Here is a 23,170-nt window from a genome sequence, read left to right on the forward strand (position 1 = left end):
AACAGTACTTAATTGTGTAGAAATCTTTGAATTACTATATGTAAACCTCGGCTCTTGGATCATAGAGTGATGTGTTTCCTGTTGGGTTAGGGTTATGGTTACTAATAGAAAAGGAATCCCTGTGCAAACTAAACTAGAGGTAAAGAGATCTGCAACTACAACGTTTGACAGGAACTGTGACCACTAGAGGGCACTGTGAGAGAGGCAACTGGCTTCCTAATGAGTAAGAGCCTCTGCATGTGATTGTGACAAATGAGCTCATTACGGAACTCAAGTGTTTTTGTAATAGAACTGTTTGGAAAACACACACTAGCAGTTTATAGTTTAAGAGTTGGTCTATTTATAACCACGCAACTGGGTTTTCACATGGTCCAAATAATCTCTGCACATTTAACACAGCTTTTCTTCACACTGTGTACAGTACATGTATGCATTTCTACTAAAAACTCATGTTTGCTCTAAAAAGACAAAGTGCCAGCTGCTTCCTCCTACACTTCATTTATGCTGATTTCTGTAAGAAAAGTCAAAGGTCAGATTGAATCTATCTATCCGTCTATCTGTCCATCTATCTATCCATCTCTTATTTTTTATCAAGTCTCCTTCCTTCACCACTTTTACAGCAGTATTAGCTTGGAGTTGTCATGGCAACACATATGTGCATAAGAGAGGTAAAGGGTGTGTGAGGGAGTAAAACACAGAGATGAAGAAAGAGAAGGAGAGAAAGGGACCAAGAGAGGTTCATTATTTCATAGATGAGGGTCTCCATCAATAAAAGGATGTGGGTGGATTGTGATGAAAACTAATTCTGTATTGAACTTCAATGCTGAGTGTTTTGGCTAAATAAAAGCTGTTGGTGATTTTTGCTAATGAGTTGCTGGGTTTGTTTTTTTCAAGTGAACGTTGCTTTTTTCTAGTTTTAAATACTTGTTATCAACTGAACGCAGGGTGATGGTTCAGACTGGAGCTACAGTTCAAAACACAGACTCCTTTGTAATAAAATAAAATCATATATCTTCATATGTTGGAGTGGAAGTATGTGAATGTGTCATTTAATCATTTCAATGGGTTCTTCTTCTTTTTCTTGCAGCCGTCAGACTTTCAGTAGAATAATTTTAATAATAATTGTAATTTATTTTATGTAGACATCATTATTGTGATCATGTCAGTTACAGTGATTGAATGTGAATGTGTGTGTAATGTGAATGTAATAATGCAATGGTAATGTCTTGATGTAATGCACATTACCTTAATTGTGTCAAGTGTCACTTACTTCAAGACAAGACTTAAATAAATTGGAATACTACCACTATCAAACAATTTGAAGGTGATATTTTGGTGACTCAGCATCATTTCAAAAATTCTGGAAGTAAATTAAACCATTTGGCGTCCCCTTGATCGTAGTAATTTTGGTGCAGAGTGGCAGATTACCCAGTAGAGAACGTCGGTCCAGCCCTCCATGGTGATGCACTGGAACACAGTGAGCATGGCGAACAAAAAATTGTCAAAGTTGGTGATGCCGTTGTTGGGGCCTTGCCAGCCTTCTCTGCAAACCGTACTGTTCATCGTGCAATGACGACCATGCCCTGTTACCGCACATGGTGTGGGCTCTTCTTCTGCAATGGCACCTGAGAGGAACAGAAATAGATGGATGAATCTACTCTTCTACTGGTTCATATAAAAAGAAACGTATGTTGTTGTTTTAAAACACGTAAATAATGTCATATATGACACGACTTGAATGTGTAGGAGAGAGATGAGACATCAATATGAAAACACTGAAATGGCATCAACAGGGCACTAATGACTGACTTCTTTGGACAGATATTCACAATAGAAATGTCTCCTACATGTCTATGCATCTTGGCAATGGTTGTCTATTTACTGTGAGTGAACATCTGACCTCCCCACTGTCTTCAGAGACAAGACAGCTCAGGTCTTGTGGCTGTCTGAGGCTGACTGTGCTTCTGCTGTGCTGGTGCTTCGCTGTTTGTAATAGCCTTCCATTTCAGATGACACCTTTCTCCTTTCTTCAATCTCATCTAAAGTCACATTTTTACTGAATATCTTTCTTGATATTACAGTACATGTTCGTGACTACACTGGAATTAATAAGACTATTTTATTATCTCCTTTTACTGGTTAACCCACGCCTTGTCTAATGCTTCTGAAATTAAGCTCATTAGTATAATAACTCTATATGAAGATAATCAAACACAGTAATTTAAGCTATATCACAGAACATATGGAGGTCACCAATATCACTTCATAAATAATATTCCAGAAAATTATTGGACATATAAATACACCTCCACACATGTATATGAATAGTAGATTAACCCACAACATGTTAAACTTTAGCTCCCATCTTCAAACCCCTTCTTAAAATATTTGCAATGCAAGCACAAATCCACATATGCACCCCAAACACCTCCACCAGCAGCAGACACACACACACACACACACACACACACACACACACACACACACACACACACACACACACACACACACACACACACACACACACACACACACACACACACACACACACAACAAAAACACAGGCTAAGTGGCTTTCTGCAGCAGACACAAGTGAGATGGGATTAAAGGGAGCTTGTATGTCACTCTGTCATGACCTCTCAACTTAAGTCTACAATGCTTCTCCTGACGTCCACAAGTAAACAGCTCAAAGCAAGAAAGGGGAACGAGGAAGAGATTAGGTGAAAGGTGTGCACGAGAGAGAGAGAGGGAGAGAGAATGACACTCAGATAAAAAACTGCTGTCGTATGTCTGTGCAGCCCATCATCCTAGTGACTTAAACCGCTCCTGTCAGTCAGCCATTTTAGAATATGACTGTGGTTTTATGTGTGTATACATAAGCACACTTGACATTTATGGCTGACAACTGTCCATTAGTTTATCCTTGTTTCTTGAATGATTCTGCCACATTGGACGCAATGCTAGAGTAAAGGTCAGGCGTGTTTACATAATAGCCAGATATTAGTCATTTAATCACTGGATTTAATCCACCAGCTGTTGTTCTGTCCTGTTTACAGCAGCTTGCCACCATTCACATACATGGTATCCATGTTCATTCACTCTCAGGGATTAGAGCCTGTATTTATCCTAAATTCAGACGTAGGATATGCCTGTTCATGCTGTGTGTTGGCTTAGGAGTTAATTTAAAAAGGGTTTCAAGGGTAAAAATCACTGTTTTAAAAAAACATCAAATTCCCATGTCCTTACACAGTTCACCAGATAACCTCAGTGGCTGAAAGAACATGGCAGAATCATGCTGGACATAACAAAACTGATCAAATTATACCAAAAAAAAATCAAAAACAGATTAAAACTCTTCACACTTCCCATTACCTGTTTGTGTCACATAGCATGTTGAATGCATTTTGCCAATGAAGAGCTCCAGGCCGATGATGGCGTAGATGATAATGACGAAGAGGACCAGCAGAGCAATGTGAAGCAGGGGAACCATGGCTTTAATAATGGAGTTTAAAACCACCTGTAAACCTGCAGACACACACAGAAGCCAAAGTCAGACATAACTCCTACTTACACGCAGAGAAGTACAGATGTACCTGTGGTTTCCCAAACTCATATGAGAAAAGAAGTAATGGATAAGTTCTTCATAAGCAATTATTAAACAAACACAATTGTGTTTGTGTTTATATCTAAATAACAAGATATTTATGCCAAGTGCTGAATGCAACTTTACAAAGTAATCCTACTATACATATACAGTATGTTGTGTACATTAAAACAAGAGAACAATACAAGTTTATTGAACTAATTTTCCATTATTTTTCTCAATTAATCACATCTATATATAGTCTATAAAATGTCGGGAAGTGCAAAATGCCCATCACAGCTTCCTAAAGCCCAGAGTGATGTCACTAAGTTGCTTATTTTTTTACTACAGATGTGATCTCACAAGACAAAGAAATGCAGTAAGTCTTCACAATTGAGAAACTGGAACTATGCAATGTTTGTTTGGTATCTTTGCTTGAAAAGTTGCTTAACATTAATTGATATTATCAAAATTGTTGCAGATTATTTTTCTTTTTGATGGGTTAATTTTCTTAATTGACCAGCTCTAATTAAAGTAGAAATTCAGCAGGAGGTGAGTAGATGGTTATTTAGCTGGCACCTGGGCCTCCATGTGTGTGTACTGCATAGTAGAAATTTACACACACAGACGGTCAATGGTACACACAGAAAAGCAAACCTACAAATACACATTCATAGAAACATGCACTTTATCCAACCTATCCGACCTGTATTATCCAACCAGTAGTCATGATGTCATTATCTATAAATCTAAAATCCTTGTGATACCATTGAATAAACATGAAAGCTAACAAACTCCTGTGGCAAACAAGACAAAATATCAAAGCTTAATTAAACTGCACGCAGTATGTCATCCAACAAGACAAATGTTAAACCAGAACAGAACTAAAAATGTCATTTCAGCTTTCCACAGACATCCTTTCCTCCCTTAGACCGGTGTATGATGCGTTGCTATGGAAACTCAAAGGATGCAGACACATGAAGGCAACTGCGTGATAAATGAATTAGGCAGAACTGTGAGGACTACGCAGATGTTTTCTTTGCAGGATGGAAATCTTGTTTTTAAATATTGAGATTAACATTTATAAATATAGATGATATAATATAAATTATATTTATATATTTAAAACAGTGCAGACTGATATATTTATATGATAAGTTTTAATTATCACTTTTTATTACGAAGGCAGAAATAACTTAAATACAACCAGTATACAGTAGGCAGTAGGAAAAGGCGCAAGTGTAATGAATGACAGTAATGATGGCTCTGTTTTGGATACTGATTGGTTGTGTAGCTGGCTTTTAGAATACTACATTTACATATTATATACTACTACAATGCACACCAACCAGGCTGTACAGTTTTTGACAGGCAGCAATGGCGATACCAATAACAAAAATAAATCAGTTTATTCTGTAACTGTTTTTTCTCATCAAACACTCAGTTGTGGTATATGTTTTTAAGTGTATGTGCACTAAACGCTTCAAGACCCACATCACACGAGTGCATACTGGACAACAATTGGCTCCATACTAGTTGTGACATTGGAAATCATGTTCGTACACAGACTTTGCTGAAAAACAGTATGAATTGTCAGCTTAAACCACAAAGCAGGACAGCATCGGAGAACAACAACCCATATTTCCTAAATTCGACACTGAATTTTCAAATGAAATTCTGTTATCGGTTATCACACTTCTCTTCTATTAGGAATAGAAAAATGAATGAAAAAAAGAGGACGTGACTTGGAAATTGACTTCAGAAGCTTCAAAACTACAAAAGACTTTTTTTTTTTTTTTTAAATCTGTGTGCAAACTCACTGGGAACTCCAGAAACAAGGCGAAGGGGTCGTAGCACGCGAAAGGCTCGGAGGGCCTTGACGTCAAACCCCCCAGGTTTGCCTCCAGACTGGCTGGCAGAGTCAGCGTCTTTGGTTATCATCTCCAGAACCACACTGAACAGCCTGGAGAGGAGAATGCGATAAGGGATGAGAGAGGAAGAGTAATGGGAGAGCAATGCAGAGGTTTGAGAGAGAGAGAAGGTGAAAGAACAGTGACAGAGATATCAAAACAGCAAAAAGATTAAAGCAAAATAGACAGAAAGCAAGGAACAAAGACATACACCCTCTTTCCACTCTGTGTACATGCACCTGTGTGTACAGGTGTGTGCTTATGTATGTTTTATGTGTGTGTTCTTTATGTCTGTGTGTATGTACCTTTAGTTTTCTCACAAGTCTCAAAGTACTGGGTCCAGGTGGTCCACTGATAAAACATCACTATGAACAATGCCATGGTTTTGTGTACATGCACCTCTGTGTGTGTGTGTGTGTGTGTGTGTGTGTGTGTGTGTGTGTGTGTGTGTGTGTGTGTGTGTGTGTGTGTGTTCATTTATTAATCATATTGTTAAAGCACTTAATTTGTGTTTAAACTGTGTTTATAGTAAACATGATGATTCTGTGATTACTAATACATGTCAAAATGTCATGAATGATTTATCGCTTTTGGTCAGGATTTTGTTTCTAAAAATCCATCCATTGGAATTTTCGGGGGCTCTGAATGTTTGTTAAAATAATACAAAATACATATGTCTTAAAGCATCACTTTATCATTTTTACTACAGGTGGTTTTTCATGTTCAGATTCTCAGCCCATTGGAATGATCAGAAAAAATAACTCATAATAAAGTATTTTAATTAATTTGTTATAGCTAATTGGCTTCTGAATAGTGGTTGTGTAATTCATATATGTGTATATGTTTGACAATCACTGTACACAAGGGACTGTATGTATGTGTATGTGTGTGTGGTTTAAGCTTATGTGTGTAAGAAATGACTTCACTGTGCGTTCGTGTGTGTATTTGTGTCTTTGACTTTGTGCATTTACGCATACGTGCTCTACCTGTAAACTCACCCCACTATGACGATTACAAAGTCCAGCATGTTCCAGCCGTTTCTGACGTAGGAGTTTTGGTGCATGACCAGTCCGTAGGCAATAATCTTCAGAAATGTCTCTATAGTGAAAATGATCAGGAAGGCATATTCTACTGTTTCCTGCACAAAGGGAATGAAAGGAAAGAAGAAAGGACAGAAGGAAGGGAGAGAGGAGAACATATGATTATATTCACCTTAGTTCATCAGTGATTTCTACAAAACAAATCATTATGGTCCAAATAATGTGAATGGATATGATAGACATAATATATAGTTCATATTATACAAAAGCAATGATGCAGACATGTATGAGGCCCAACAAATAAGATAACATTTTCCCTGGTTACCACAACAGTTGGCATGGCAACTGACTCCTTTTTTGGCCAAAACCAGCAGAAAAGTATGTTTGACTTGACTTTGATCAACAGCCTCATGACTCCTGCTGACTTACAGTAAGATCCGCTATCCACATTTGTTCAATAAAAGGTTATTTTTTATAATGACATACTCACACTTAACTTTGCTAGAGCAGACACAGGTTGAATGTAACTCCACTCCTTTTGCAAAAGCCTTAATTTAACATAAAATGTAGCACAATTTGAAACTTCACATAATGTTCCCCTCCAAGCTAAGATTTTATTTGCTCCTCACCTCCAGAGGACATGATGAAAATATAAAGAATGGCACATGGAAATGAATAGTGTTGAGCAATATTTCACCATCTCTTTCACAGATTCCCAGCTCTCTTCAGCTGAGAGAAAAATGATGTCAAGATCTAAATACAGATTTATTTTTCTAACAAAAACAAAAACAAAAAAAGTGTGTTCTAAAGATATTGTTTTAAAATCACATATTCAAATACAATATTCTGAACTGATTGATTGACCATACATTACAGTTCAGTGACATTTTATCGTATAATAATATTGTCTCTTATTGAATTGTGTTCTAATTCCTGCTGCGGAAACCCAGTTACTTTATATGATTTGGTAGATTTTGGTAGATTTAGTTAATCAGTGCATATATTATTACACCGTTCATGTGTGTAATAAAGCTTAGTGCTGTAGCAAGGAAAGCAGCAATAGCTGCAGCCATGCAGGACTGAATTAATTAACCCACTTTAAATGATGACACAGACATTAGAGGGAGCAAAGGCATCACTGATAAATGATACATTCATCAGATCTGAAATCTGTGTGCAAGGACGGACCTGAATCCCATGAGTCAGTGTGATAAATGTCTGACTGCATGTAATGTATATTTGTGTCATGTCCAATTTTCTTGATGGTCAGATCCTAAATATGCTGTTAGGTTGGTCAAGGTTTCTGAGACCTGAGATCCAACAACAAGACATACAGTATATGCAAACATTAAAGAAAATCAAACTTAACAGTACATTGACATGTCTTCTAGTTATAAGATATGAACTGTGTGTCTTGGTTTCTCATGTTTCTGGAAAAGGAACATATGTCTATAATTTTTTGTATACTTTTTCTTTAAATGATTTTTCTTGGTTTAAAAATGTACGCAGTTTTTTTTAAAACATGTTTAATGGTCATACTGTAGCACTTACAGAAAACCTATTTAAACCCCATACAAGAACTTCAAACAATCCCGACTGCCAAGCTAAAACATTTGAGAGCTCAAGGTTTGCATGCAGCAGCAGCATTGTGATCCGTATAACACTGGCCTTTTATGCAGGGATGTGGGTGGAGAAGATCTGTATGAAATGACAGCCCTTCTGTCTTGGACACATCATGATGCATTCAGGTGATCCTTATAAGCACAGTGGAGGAAGTGACGCATTTTACATTTCGATCTCAAACTGCAACAGCACAAAATACAACGAGTTACAGAACTACAGCACCGGGCAAAGGTTTGGATACACTTTCTCATTCAAATGAAGAGGGAGATGTGTCCAAACTTTTGACTGATGTTGCACTTGCACTCTTAAGTCGTACTGCATGTCCTGCTGCATCATCACCACGTTTCCATGGTAACTGTATATCGGGTATTGGAAATAGGTCCCTGAATTTACATTTCCACACAATATCTATTTATTGTACTTACACATTATTACACTTTCTCACTTCCACTCTCTGTTTTTCTCTTATACAGAAACACCTTTCGCTCTCCTACACATCTCACTTCTATCACCCTCCCGCTTTCTGTCTCTCCCACACAAATTCTCTCTATCTCTTTCTTTCTGTGTGTCTCCCTCAATGCAGAAGGTTAGTGAGTCGGCAGGTTTTTGAGGCCCATTAAGCTAAGCACCACTCCTGTTGATTTAAAAGACACAAACACACACAAAGCACAGTTAGTTGGACAGCGTGCACAAAGAAACAGACACATTCATAAGCGGTGAAAGACACTGACGACTACAGTAACACCCACACATGCGGGCGAAGAGACCTGCAGTAGTACACACACTCAAACTACACTTCAGAGAGGCATCAAGCCAACCAGACAGGCAGTTTTACGTAGGGATTATAGATGATCCTGGCAAAGGCGACTCAGCCACAGTGAACACGTGTGCTCGAACAGAAGACATTGTAATAAAACCACAGCCGTACCACCTGTGGGTTTTTAAAGTGTTTATTAACTGCATGTGTGCATTTTACTTTACTGCTGAGTATTAATCATTGCACGCAGTTTAATTTAGACTTTAGAATCACAACGCACACCAAGTCTGCAGACTTACACTACATTAACGCTCTGTGTTACGTCAAAACAGCAATAAAACTTTGACAAAAATGGATGCAGAAATGACATTTTCTGTGATTGGATTACATAACTCAAGCAGGAGTCTACCTTTTGACTTTGACCTCACACAGACTTTTCTTGAAGGGAGGAAAAAATACACTCAAGAATCTGAAACATCACAGTATGGTTTGCAAAATACTTAGCAGTGGTGTGAAATATTTTTGATTTGTAGTTGATGAGTTTAAAATAAAAAATAAAAATCATTACTACGGTCCTGCAGAATTGCACAGATGCTTCAGATGATCAAACTCAGCTGCCGTGTAAATATTGGTTCTTCTACAATGACGGTGTCTTTGTCCAGCTCATAATTGTTAACTGGTGTAAGCTGAGTGGTGTGCCATTACAGAAGCTGGGGGATGACTTGCTAAGGTCAACAAACGCCATGACTCAGAGCTGTTTCTCACTGATAAGAGCCTTCGAAGCACACACCTGCCCCCACCTGATTTTACATTCTTGCTCTATCCTCTTGTTGTTTACGTAGGCCTGAAATGTCCGCTCTTCTGCTTAGTGAAAAGCTGACTGTGTATGTTTGTATGTGTGTGTGTGTGTGTGTGTGTGTGTGTGTGTGTGTGTGTGTGTGTGTGTGTGTGTGTGTGTGTGTGTGTGTGTGTGTGTGTGTGTGTGTGTGTGTGTGTGTGTGTGTGTGTGTGTGTGTGTGTGTGTGTGTGTGTGTGTGTGTGTGGATCTGCCTGTGTGTTTTCTCCCAGTCAGGTTTTGACCCCAGACTAGGGCTGATAATCAGCAGGGCTGAAGAATAGAGATCACTGCAGGACAATAGAGACAACAAATGGAGCGGTCACATGATCTTACACCCAATTAACAAACATTCAGTATACACACACACACACACACACACACACTAGAAGCAATGCCCATAGAAGAGTAAGTAATTTGATAAACACCTGACAAAACTGTCAATTGGGGATCTAAAATCAACGAGAAAATCAAATTAATTTACAATACACTCCCAGTGTATTTTCCAGCATATCATTTACTTGTCTATTTTTTATCATTTCATTAAGTGACTGTTAAATAGTTAGATCCAACAGCATTTATTGCCTGTCTTTGAATCTTCATCATATTTCAGACACATTAACAATCACAAAATCATTTCCCTAAGTCTTCTTGTCTGAGTCTTTTGTTTCTCATTCTTTTTTCTTGCCTGAAAAAAAAGTTTTTCAACCACCTAAACCAAACAGAAAAAGAAAACCTAAATAAATCACAAAACGATGCAAGAACAAGAGCCACAGACAGCATTTTCAGAGGACAGGTCTATGCCTGCAACACTGATAATGAAAACTAAACACTTCCTGCAGCTGCTTCACCTTTAAAGCTTTTTGGATTATGGCTTTCACTGAGAAGCAGCTGCAGGAAGAGCATTAATTACTTCAGGTGAAGCTGAGCCTGAGTTACTGAAGTTTCAACTATAAGGTTTAAAATGTGTCACTTTGGGTGAAAAAGAACAGAGAAAAAGATCACGTGATATTTCATTGATGCTTAGGGTTATCTGATACAGACTGATATTTGTCTAATTCAGCAATTCAAATGCAAATTTTGCATTGAAGTCCACACCCTATGAAACTAAAGAATAGTATGAGGATGTATTATGTGTTTGGGTAATTTCCCCTCCCTTCCAGATTTAATATGTATAGATAGAAAAGTAACAGTCTTTGACCTCTGCCCTATTATATACCCCATGAGAAGCTATGATACACATGGCATCATGTTACATAATAAATATCAAATCCTTTTTTTCACATCCCCAGGGGGTGCCTAGATAGTAAGTGGAGTGTGAGAGTAACACGTGGCGCAGGCCTGAAGCTGCTTCTGTGTGATAGCATTAGAGTGGGGTTGAGTGCTGACCAGGAGGTGGAAAGAGAGACAACAAGTGGCGCCCGAACCATTTCAGCCCTCCTCTCTGGATGTTCTAGTAGAACTGGGGAGGAGGCTGGGAAATGTAGCGCTCATGCAGGTGTACTGAAGAGCTAGAAAGCTGTTGAGTATGCTTTTGTTTTGCTGCGTGTACATTGTTCACCAAAAGGATAAATGAAACTGTTATTATTGGGTCTGACAGTTCTTGTCTCCTGTGTCTAAGCCCTGAAAAATGGTACACTAGTGCATCATGGTAATCTTCCTCTGTGCTTGTAGTACGGATGCGATAGGGATAACGTTGCTATGGAAATCAGGCTTGTTTCATGTGTGGGTGGAGAATGAATCTTGAAGTTGGGATACTCAAGATAACTGCCTCTGGTACAACACAGGTGAATCAGAGTTTTCACTGTTGCACCATCATACCAATTCATGTAAACACTGAAGCAGGGATATTTAAATGACCTGTCAACTGCTTGATGACAAGGCTGAGAGTTTCAATAGCTAATTTCCATCCTTCTTCGTGTGTGTTGGTGGTGATTTTAATAATTGCTTTTGCTTCGCCTTGAAGACAAACATACGCTTAGGAGGACCTTGATTGACAAGATCTTCACTTCTCTCACAGTTGAGTTTACACATAATGCTCCTCAAACCACAGCTCCACCCAGGTTCCACCCATATTTCCCAAAATTTGATTAACTGGCTTCAAAAGCTAACAAATGTCAGTGAGTAGTAATCTCAAAGTAAAGACCTCGGTGAAAATAGAAATCTACAGAAAATGTAATGAACTTTATGTCCATGCAGCAATTAACTGCCACTGGCTACGTTCATACAGTAGCACAGCAAGATGACTAAGTGTATTTGTCCTGCTTTCCCCGAAATGTTATCTTCCGTGGCTTTAACATGTATTTACTTTCCACTAACTGCAGCACAACACAGGCCCAGGCATTCAAAGCAGAGTGAAAGCGAAGCAGCTTAATTGATTTAAGGAGGAAAAGTTTGTCCTGTAAGCCCTTAAAATCCCCTGTTTTGGGAGCCAGACAAGAAATTTTGGTTGCTTGAGCTGAAGCCAAGAGAGCGCACAGTGTCTGTGTACAGAGAATGAACAAAATGTCCTTGATGATGTTTGTGGATACAGAGAAACTATGGAACATGTTTTTCAGTCAGGAGGAGTCCATTACTGTCTGCACAGTTTGGGCTAAAAAAAAAAAAAATCAAGAGTATTTAGACGTCTGCTATATGAAAGCTATTCTGTTGTTTTGTTATCATGTTATCATTGAAGAACTACAATCACCACTTTGCTGAAGAAATGCACAACTTGCTGGGCTGCTATTACTCTTACTTTACTTTTCCAACCTTTTCCAGCTAAAAGACATGAAATCTAACCTGGTAACACGGACAAAGTTCTCCCAGACCATCAAACTAAACAGTTTGGGGTTTTTTTAATTTAGAGTGAGAAATATGCCATGCAGGAGCTGTGTTTAAACCAAGGATGTATAAAGAGAAATGGATACAGGAAGAGCCAATTTGAAATAGCAGCCAAACTGTAATTACAACATCATGTGATGCTATTGAGCCCAAAAAGATTTTTTCCCATATATTTACATTATGAAAAAGACAACTGTAAATGGATACATTTTTTGAAGCGTCACAATCACCATGAAATGATGGGATTGAATCTGTTTGGGCTGATCACATTTCAAAAGTCTAGAAGAGCCACACAGTTGAATCATTTTATTTCAAGTAAGCTGGAGGGCTAAACAGGAAGTCATGCGCCACTGAGCAACACATTGCATTCATGGTTTAAACACGTTGCTTACTTATTTCTGACTTTAGTAGCAAGTAATTTCTAGCTACTAACTTTGTCATCATCATTCATTTTTTACAGTATCTATACAAAAAATAAGTGTTTTTCATGTTTTACATTATAACATTATTGATGCAAATATGGTAAACTATTATCAGTTGCTGCATCTTGCCAGGACACATAGATACACTATAAACTTAAGATACCCAGTTTTTCAAGTCCTAAGCTTGGAAAAGTGCAACCAAACAGTGGTTGAGATAAAAGATTATAATGGTGACCACAGCAGGGAAAGAGTGAAAGGAAAGTAGCATATGAGAGTCCAAATAGGATAGAGGGAAAGAAAGAAATGCAATCAATGTAATGGTTGGGTTAAGAACCGACAGAGAAATAGTCTGAAATAGAGTATGGCTGTTTATCATCAGACGTCTACCTACAGAAAGTAGCTTTACAAATAGAGAACTATTTAGGATTTATTTATTTATTTACCTTTTTCAGCCTTATCAAATGGCTTTACAAAAGGTAGTATTTACTGTATTTACTGCAGAGTTAGTGAATCAGATTGCATTGTATTGCAGTTTTTTGTGATTGTCATTTCCGTCAACAGGCTGCGAAATGTAAAAAATTCATTTGTGAGTTCATCAGTTAGACAAACTGGTAGCAGCAGTGGTGAGTTGGCTGTACATTATGTTGTGTTAATCTTTCCAGTTGCATTAACAAGTAAATTTTTTCTACTTCCCCACTGCACAAATATATGTGATTTTATCTAAATTAGGATAAATTATAATCTCAAAAACTCTTGTATGTTAGGACATCACAGACTTGAAGTTTAAGTCCTAGTAGGTCTTTTTTGCAACAGACATTTTGACTTGTTACCGTAGGAACAGTTCTTCTCAATAGCCTCATAGGTCATCTTAAAAATTATGATGATATTTTTAAGCAACAAAAACAGCTTCAGTTTCTACAGCCTCTTACAGAACAACACCTAAGTGTTCATATGTTTTATGTCTCTCAACAATGTTGTTCATGTGTTGATAGCGAGCAGCTGATGAGTGTTGCTAAGACACAAAACTAGTCCTGAACAGTCCACATGAATTATGCAGCATGATTCCCAATGTTTCAAATTTATATCAGATTTGTTTCTGACCTAACATTGCAAATGGACATAAAGTACCGGATCTTATCATAATTTCACCAGAATCACTTTTGGTCTTGTCATAACCACATACTGGTAATAAGATTAATAAATCTACTTCAATCAATGTTTCACATTTATATCAATTTGTTTCTGACCTAACATTGCAAATGGACATAAAGTACTGAATCTTATCATCATTTCACCAGAATCACTCTTGGTCTTGTCATAACCACATACTGGTAATAAGATTAATAAATCTACTTCAATCAAAAGTGGCGTCACTTTGACTGAGTTGTGAAAAAGCTTTTCTTCATGGATGTTAGATTACATCATCATTTCATCCATCTTCCTCAGTTTTTTTTCAGTTGCTTCACTGTGAGCCTGAAGGAAAAGAAAAACCTCCCTGCCACCCTCACTACTCCTCCGTGCTTCCCTCCCCTCAGTCTTTGTTTATGTTGAGGAACTGCTTTGACACAAGTCTGTTGTTGTTTAACACACAAGACAAAATACTTTTTTGATGGTTTGTTTTTTATATGAATTCTGAAATTGTTGAGAAGTGTGAGTTTGTAAGATTAATTTAAGTTTTAGACATTGACAATGAGGACATACAATACCTGTCAACAGTTAGGACATACTTTCCCATTCAAGGTACTTGACTGGTACTGTATTTGGAAATAACTTGTCTGGTTTTCACTTTTTTTAAAGGGCTGTTGGACTTGGTTTTAGCAGTAATTTTAGAATTAGTTTGAAGTTGGGACTCTCAAGGGTCAGGGTCAGTGTTTAGGTCTTGGGGAATACTACTGAATATGTGAAACGTCATCTATATAAAGTTAGAAAGAAGTAAGGTTACCTGACCTGCATCTGCTTCTCATGAGTCGCTAACCTCAATAGATGAAATAAAAAGGCAGCATCATCACTTATGATAATTATTTATAAACTGTGAAACAGTTTGAAACATGAAAAACATTACATTATAAATTGCAGGACAGATGCATACAGAGGTTTTCACTATAGAGTTCTTCTCCTTGCCCTCTGTTGAACGTAATTTGCAGTTGTTTCTCCTGAGTGCAGCTGAGCAGCAGCATTGAAGAATGAGCATCGGTATGAAAGTAAATAATGTATATATAATGTTCATCATTAAAATGGATACACAAGATTAAACCCCTTTAATTCCAACTTTTGTTCGTTTTGTGACAAGTGACAATAAACCTCTGCACATTCTACAAGATCTGATTTTCATTAAATTATAAGAAGTTTGTTTCTTTTATTAAAATGGCTGAACAAACCTAAATGAATTGAACAATATGAGCATGTGTATATGAGTGTAGCCGACGTAATTTCTGTTTGCTTGGTTTTTCTATTTATTTTTCAAATTGAATCTTAATCTTAATTTACTAATTTTCAGCCTCGTTCAAAGAAAAAGCAACAATAATCAAACAAGATTAATTTTTTTTTATTTTGCAAAGAAAATAATCCAGCCAGAGCCAAGTTTAGGGTATGTGAACCACTGTAAATTGCATAGTAAGCGACTCAAATCCAGGAACCCAGTGACCTGAGGCTGCAAATAATCCAGCAGGATAAAGCGATCTAGACAGAGAGAGTGTGAGAGTGAGTGACAGAAGGTGACAGGGACAAAAGGTGTTCATTGTATAATAGTTATACAATAACACAGCCACATTCTGCAGATGGCTGTTGTACATTTTCTACAGTATATAAGAGATTTGCTTTCTATTTTTCAGGTGACTGTGTACGTCTTTTGTTCTCTCCATATATGTGTGTGTGTGTGTGTGTGTGTGTGTGTGTGTGTGTGTGTGTGTGTGTGTGTGTGTGTGTGTGTGTGTGTGTATATGTGTGTGTGTGTGTGTGTGTGTGTGTGTGTGTGTGTGTGTGTGTGTGTGTGTGTGTGTGTGTGTGTGTGTGTGTGTGTGTGTGTGTGTGTGTGTGTGTGTGTGTGTGTGAGCACTTTAATTGATCAGAGAGGAGGGTTGGCCCAGCATCACCATCATTCCTGACCTGCCAAATAGATCAGCCTGGTGCATCACACACACACACACACACACACACACACACACACACACACACACACACACACACACACACACACACACACACACAGAGCAGACGTAGGTTCACTGGATGTCAGTACCCACAGTAACGATAATTCAAGCTGACATAACACTCGATGCCATGTGGATCAGGCCAGTGCGTATGTGTTGTGTATGTGTGTTGGGTCATCCCCCGCCCCAACAGGTACTGCTGCATCCCATAATGCTCTCCAAGTGACCAAGAGCTGTGATGATGTCAGTCTGAGCCACATGATGTAAACAGGAAGTCATTGGAACTTCTTTAAAACTGAAATTTATTTGTATTTATACACATTTTTCCGACTAGCAACTAAATTGTGTTGGGTAACACCAAAAGAACAAGCTGAAAAATTAAGTTTTTTAGTCTTTGTAGTTTCTTTTAATGCTCCTATGTATTGATGAATACCAATCACTGTGCATGTGAATAATTTAATTCAGAAACATGGTGTCATCAAAAGCAACAGGGTCTGCCCTGTGTCTTCTCTCAGGTTAAGAGTCCCTTTGTAAAAGTTCCTCTTTGTGAACAGAAAAGGACACTCTTAGCCAGGAAATTTTAGTTCCATTTGAGAGGACTCCTAATGGTAAAATAATTCCCTTTGTCAGTAAGGCTTAAGAGCAATGCTGAGAAAAAAGTTTGTTGTTTTTCAGTCGGCAAATAGCTCACTATGTCATAATCAGCTGGATGTGAGTAATAACTCACAACACACGAAGAAAGAAGCAGCCTCTGAGGGTCAAGCAATGAGTTGGAGTCCGAAGTTTAATATTTAACCTCAATGCCTACATGTTGATATTAATGATATCTGACTGATGGATATTTGAATACGGGGCCTCAAGTCTGCCTCTCTGTCTGCTTAAACAGAATTTGTGGGAGAAACTCTGTTGTGTTTATGCACATACACTATATGAATTCAATTAGTCAGAAATATATGTGTGTGTCATTGTAATTGTGTTAGAGTGCTATAGTGATTGTGTGTGTGTGTGTGTGTGTGTGTGTGTGTGTGTGTGTGTGTGTGTGTGTGTGTGTGTGTGTGTGTGTGTGTGTGTGTGTGTGTGTGTGTGTGTGTGTGTACATGTAGTTGAATCAGCCAGGCAACCAGGAGCAGGCTAATCACCTCCTATTAGCTTGCGTCCCATTGGTCCTAATAAGATTAATAAGGGCCAGAAAGGCTGAGGATGTGCTGCTCATGGCTTCAGGAACACGACCACCACTATCACCATCACCAGTAGAGCTTCTTATTTTTACAAGAAGACTAATGAAGTGTTTTCCTTAAAGCCGCAGCATCTGTCTTCTGCAAGGCTTTCATGCGAGTAAGTGATGGTTGATCCTTTTTATCACTTGATTCCACCCATCTAACTGTATTTTACATGTTAAGCTCCTCTGGAAATGCTCAATTTCAAAAAGTAAGGTAGGATTATCATCATCACACACACGCATGCACAGTAAACCCTGTTAACAGAGGAATTAGGTCTCCTTTGCTCAACTGTCCGTCTCTCTCTCTCTCCATGTTACATTCATGAGCAAAACTGAAGTGGTTAAATTAGATGTTTCAATGGGCCCTGAATTATCTTTACCTCTCCACTCTATTCACTGCGCATTTTGCAAAAGTTTGAAGACTTTAAATCATTTCCAAACAATTTGGTAAAATGTTGCATGTCAAAAAAGACAAAATCCTCATGATCCTGCATGCAAGGATCACATGAAGTGATGCAAGGTCACATGAAATGGGGGGGGAAAACATCCTGAATTTTTTTTTTTTAATATATATATATATATATATATATATATATATATATATATATATATATATATATATATATAAGTTTAAAACCTAGTTTAATCTGAAAGCTTGTGACTTTTAGGACAGAAAGTACAGAAACAAAGAAGGCCAGAAAAATGCAATGGCACAAAGAATTTACACAAAATCATTTATCAATCATCTGTTGCTTTCTGATAATAGTTGAGAAAAGTAGTAAGCTGCATGAAAAGTTCATATTCATTTGGGTTGATGACATTTAACCTATAACTCATGTTAGGGGACGGTTATCTTGTCATCCTCCGTGTTACCATCTATTAAATACTTGCAAGTAGGGAAGAAATAGGCAAAGGAAGACTATCAATGATTGTCCTGGAGCACACAGTAGGAACATGGGATAGGAGTAGAGAAACATAAAGAAATGATCTCTATTGTCAGCTTCCCGCCTTTTCTCTACAGCATGTCCGTTTCCCTCTTGTCTCTCTTTTGGTTTCCCTATTTCTCTGTCAGCCTCTCTCTCTCTCTCTATTTCTTTTCCTCTTCGTCTGTAAATGTTCTTCTGACCCTTTCCCTCTCTCATCTCCAGAAATAGAGGTCAGTCCCATGATATCATGTTAGATAGAGATGAAATCCATGTAAGGGCTACTTGCTAATTATTAGACTGATAAGTCTTTCCTCAGAGTGATTTAATGTGCATGAGTGCATTAAAGAAACTGTGCACTGTACTGTATATGTTGTACAGTGCATATACTTTGATAAAGAAATGTCTTTTACTTACATCTCATGGAGTCAAACTTTTCACTTTTTACTTGCGGTCAAACTGCTAAAACCAAAAAGGAACAAATAAGCCTGAAGAACACAAACTCCTACAGCTGAGTGAATTCCAGCAAGCAGACAAGCTGAATCTAGGCAAGCAAGTGTCAAGGGTTAAACCTGTACAGTAGATCTTGTTAAAGAAAGCTTAAAGTGAAACCCACTAAAAAATTCCCAAATATATAACTGGCCAAAGACATAAAAATGCTTTAAACAGAAGCTACTTTAAAAAGAAACTGAGCAACCTTTTCTTTCCGGTGGCTCCAGAGGCAATGCAAAGATGTTCTTTACCCGAAGTATCAGATGTTGCTATGGTACCACAGGATGTACAGATTCAGATAAATTAACAATGATTTAAAATTTTAATTGTGAAAAAATACAGTATCATTTGAATGTGAATAACAAAATAAAGACCACAATCAGAAAACTATTTGTATTTGAATAAATCAAATCAATATTTTAAAGTCACTTTAATCACCTATAGAGCTTCACTTCAACAAACGCTACGATGTTATAATGAACTTCTTCCTGAGGCCCAAAAAAATTAACTCATTGTTGAGCATTTTCTCAGCACTGATTCTATCTATTTCTTCTAGCTCTGTGGCAGCAGCCTTCCAGAAAGCATTTATCGATGTTTCAGCAGCTTAGTTTCGGCCTCTGTGCCTCCCTGTTCTCTTCATTTGTTTTCAATTTAAACCCATTGGAATCTAGCTTGTGTCTATTTTTAATCCCGATGTCAAAACAGAGAGCATGGCCACGACGGAGTCCAAACAGCCAGCGTTGATACTGGCTGACCACCAAAAGCTACTCACTAATCCGGAGTTGGTATTAAGATCAACGATCGCAGCCGCAGCAAAGATCTGCCTCGCTCTAAAACGCAAAAAGTCATGTGTGTATCATCAGTCTGCCCCTCGTAACAAAGTGAGGATACAAATACACATAACACTCAAGTCAGTCCAACATTAATTCAATTGGCAGGGGATTGAGTTTTAAACATGTTAATAACAGATAAACAGCAGGTCTAATTCAAAACAGAGGACAGAAACAAAGACAAGAAAGCAATTTATTCATCCCTTTATTCCTCTCTCATACTCTTCTCTCCTTTCTCCTGCTCTCATTTCACCTACGTAACCCCTTTTCTTCTCATCTTCGTCTTAACCTCTCCTCTCCTCCCTCCTTCCTTCATTCCCTTTTCCCTTGCTCTCATTATCACCTCCTTGTCCTCCTCGCTCTCCTCTCCCCTCTTTTTTCCACACTCTGCCCTCTCTTGACCACATTCTCCTCCTCTCAGCTCTTTTCTCAATTTCCTGTTCCTCTCTTCTTCCTCTCAGTCTGCCTCTTTTCTCTTCTCTTCTCTGTCATCATTTCTGTCTCTTGTTGAGAGCCTTCTCCTCGCATACTCCACAAGTCTCCATGGCCACAGTTGTCACGGCAGCAGGCTGTGCTGTATATGTAAAATGAGATGAGGGAGCAGCACAATGAATATGAACACCCAGCTAGTTAAAATACGTATATAGTACAACATTGAAACTTAAAGCTGGGAACATCCGCATCCGCATGCTTACAATAGCACAGTTGTTATTTCACAAAGCACACAAAAACACATTTAAAGCAAGGGTAGTTGATTTATTGTATAAGCATTTTCATTATATTTGTTGGAATTCTCTTTACATCCCAACAGCAATCAATAAATCAAATGCTCTGACAATAAAAAGAAAAAAATCCATTATATGTGGCTGTCACAGGCTTGTGACAAGTTTGTCCAATCATTTCATTCAGCCCGTGTGAAATGAATGGATGGCCGGCCGGCCTGTCTGCCTGTCTGCCTACCAGCGCACACTCTGCCCCTATACTACTTGTACATGACCAGAGTCTCCCACAAGAGCAGGCAGTCAAAACAGACAGTTTGGAGGGCAGGTGAGCAGTGGGATAACGACAAACAGGAAGTGACGGGACAGCATGAATTGCAGAAGAATAGAAAAAAATAGGGCAATATCAACAGAAAGCAGAATGAAAAACAACATGCGATCATTAGACTATTGCCTGTAGGGCAGGGGAAACTGAACAGTGGATCATCTTACCAACAATGCTGCAGCGAGAGGATTCGAGTACATTTTTATGCATGACTGCAGCTTCATGTCAGTTACTGAGCCATCTCTGTGCCCTGGTGCTGCTCTGGGATTTGGTTTGGAGCTGCGGGTCTGGGTCTGGCTCTCTGACAGACTGGTGACTGAGGAAGTTTTGGAGGGCTATATTTTCTTTGAGTATATATTCTTTGAGTATGTATGCACGTGAAGTTGCACGTACAACCTGATACTTTTTAACAAAGCAGAGGCAGCACAAGTGCAGCAATGGTGAATTTTTGGTGAGGAGACCTGCGCTATAGTATAAGCAAGTAGATCAAAACTTGTAATTCAGGAACAACAGAAGTGGTTTCCCTTTTTTTATAAATGTTAATTATGACAATGATGGTGGTTTAAGGTTTATGCCCAAACTAAACAACAAAATACATTGTTGTGATTTACTTTAAAATGACGCATATAAGCATTTTCCGACACCTATTTCATTCAACAGGTAGACATTTGCCAATACCTTCCAAATCTATTACAAAATGTATGGCAACACAAAAAGTACTTTGTTACTTGTTGTTAGGTTATTGCACAATGTGTGAAAGTCACGTTTTGTCATACAATAGTGCCATGCTACACTCCGCCCTTGCTCTTAACAGACAAGAGTCATGACTGCTGCTAGAGGCCCTTGTCAGCAAATCAAACAAGAGATGCTGCTGTTTTTCACAGGAAAATTATTTCCAAAGAGCGCCAGTCACCTGCACTGTTTCCTCTGATCATTTCTCTTTTGAGTGTCTCCTACCACTCCTGCCTTTCAATTAAAAACTGATGTGATCGGACTTCCGGTTATGGCGGCGAGCTGGTCGGCGGTGTAGTCCGAGAGCTCCCAGAACGGTCCGACATTTCCCCAACCTCAGAGTAATTTACACGAGCATATCTGTGATTTTTTTATGGGGAGATACAATCTAAGGTATGCTAAGACCATAACGAGCCCAAACTGTGAGGAAAACGAGGAAATGGCGACAGGAGGCGTCGACACAGATGAAGCTAATGTGCATGCTACACTGGCCGCCCTGCAAGCTAGCATGGACGCTATCCGCGCTGACATAAAAGCAGGACACTTGGACATGAAGAAAGAACTGAGCGGATTCTGCGAGACAATCAAAGAAGACATGAGGGAAGAGTTCGGGAACTTAAAAGAAGAAGTTAACCAACAACTGAGTGAGATTGGGGCAGAACTCAAGAACACAGAGGCTAGGGTTGAGGAGGTGGAGACCCGAGTGGCCGAGATGGAGGAGTGGAGTGTTACCGCGAGGGACGAGCTTCTCCAGGCTTTGAAGGAGCAACGGAGCATCGTGTCAAAGTTAACCGATTTAGAGACGCGCTCCCGCAGAAACAACCTCCGCATCTTCGGGATCCCCGAGGGGGAGGAGGGGAATAACGCATGTGAGTTTCTGGAGAGATTTATTAAATCCGAGTTGCAACTCCCAGACATCGACCTCAATATACAACGCTGCCACCGGTCACTCGGACCAAAACCATCACCGCCAGCCGCCCCGAGATCCATGGTCGCTTACTTCCTCGTCTACAAAACCAAGGATCTGGTGCTGAGCACCGCATGGAAAAAGAAAGAGATACACTTCAAGGGGAAAAGAGTGTACTTCGATCACGACTACCCAGCAGACGTGATAAAAAAGAGGAAGAAATACGCCCCACTGAGGAAGGTGTTAAAAGAACGAGGACTCAGATTCCAAACACCTGCACCTGCAAGGCTCAGAGTCTTCTATGATGAAGGACCCGCCACATACGACAACGCGGACGAGGCGACGGAGGATTTGCTCAAGAGGGGGATACTGACAGCTGACGAGGGAAACACGCGCGCCGACGCATCCCAGGCAGCTGTGACACCGCGCAAGAAGCTGGAAAGAAACACATGGCAGACCAGCGGGTCCCCAAGACACCGAGACAGGTCCTCAGACATCGAACGAGCCAGAGAGAAGCTCCGGAGATTTCAACGATCCATTACACTGCAGGAGGATATGACCTGAGGTGCACTCGTGAGTGATATGAGAGGAGGGTAAAATTGAAGAAAAAAAAAAAAAATTATTAATGATAATTATTTAAAAGACTGGAACTGTTAGGACTTTTGTTTTATTTTTTTCTCCTCCTCTCTTTTTTTTTCATTAGAGTATTTCTTTTTTTTTCTTTTTTTTCCTTTTCTTTTTTATTAAACGCCGGTTGATGATTACGGCTCTTAGCTCATATTATTAAGAAAGTACCGATCGGACTGTTTCACGGGGTGACAGAAACTACACCGAAAACTGCGTGTACTAAAACCGCCTAGGACGATGTTAGGATGCATCTG

The 23,170-nt window shown here is 38.9% G+C and overlaps 1 protein-coding gene across 7 annotated transcripts in view; it reads right to left on the minus strand.

Moving 5' to 3' along the window:
* Nucleotides 1-23,170, minus strand: part of cacna1db (calcium channel, voltage-dependent, L type, alpha 1D subunit, b) — an 89,092-nt gene that overhangs the window by 41,847 nt on the left and 24,075 nt on the right. For all 7 annotated transcript variants that reach the window (XM_062426972.1, XM_062426973.1, XM_062426975.1 and 4 more), the window contains exons 4-7: nt 6,492-6,631; nt 5,404-5,546; nt 3,373-3,525; nt 1,429-1,625 (exon numbers count right to left, since the gene is read on the minus strand). In XM_062426972.1, the coding sequence (XP_062282956.1) occupies nt 1,429-1,625; nt 3,373-3,525; nt 5,404-5,546; nt 6,492-6,631 (633 nt within the window). The remainder of the gene's footprint in view (nt 1-1,428; nt 1,626-3,372; nt 3,526-5,403; nt 5,547-6,491; nt 6,632-23,170) is intronic.

The sequence above is a fragment of the Scomber scombrus genome, chromosome 10 (genome assembly GCF_963691925.1).
Source record: "Scomber scombrus chromosome 10, fScoSco1.1, whole genome shotgun sequence".
NCBI lineage: Eukaryota > Metazoa > Chordata > Actinopteri > Scombriformes > Scombridae > Scomber > Scomber scombrus.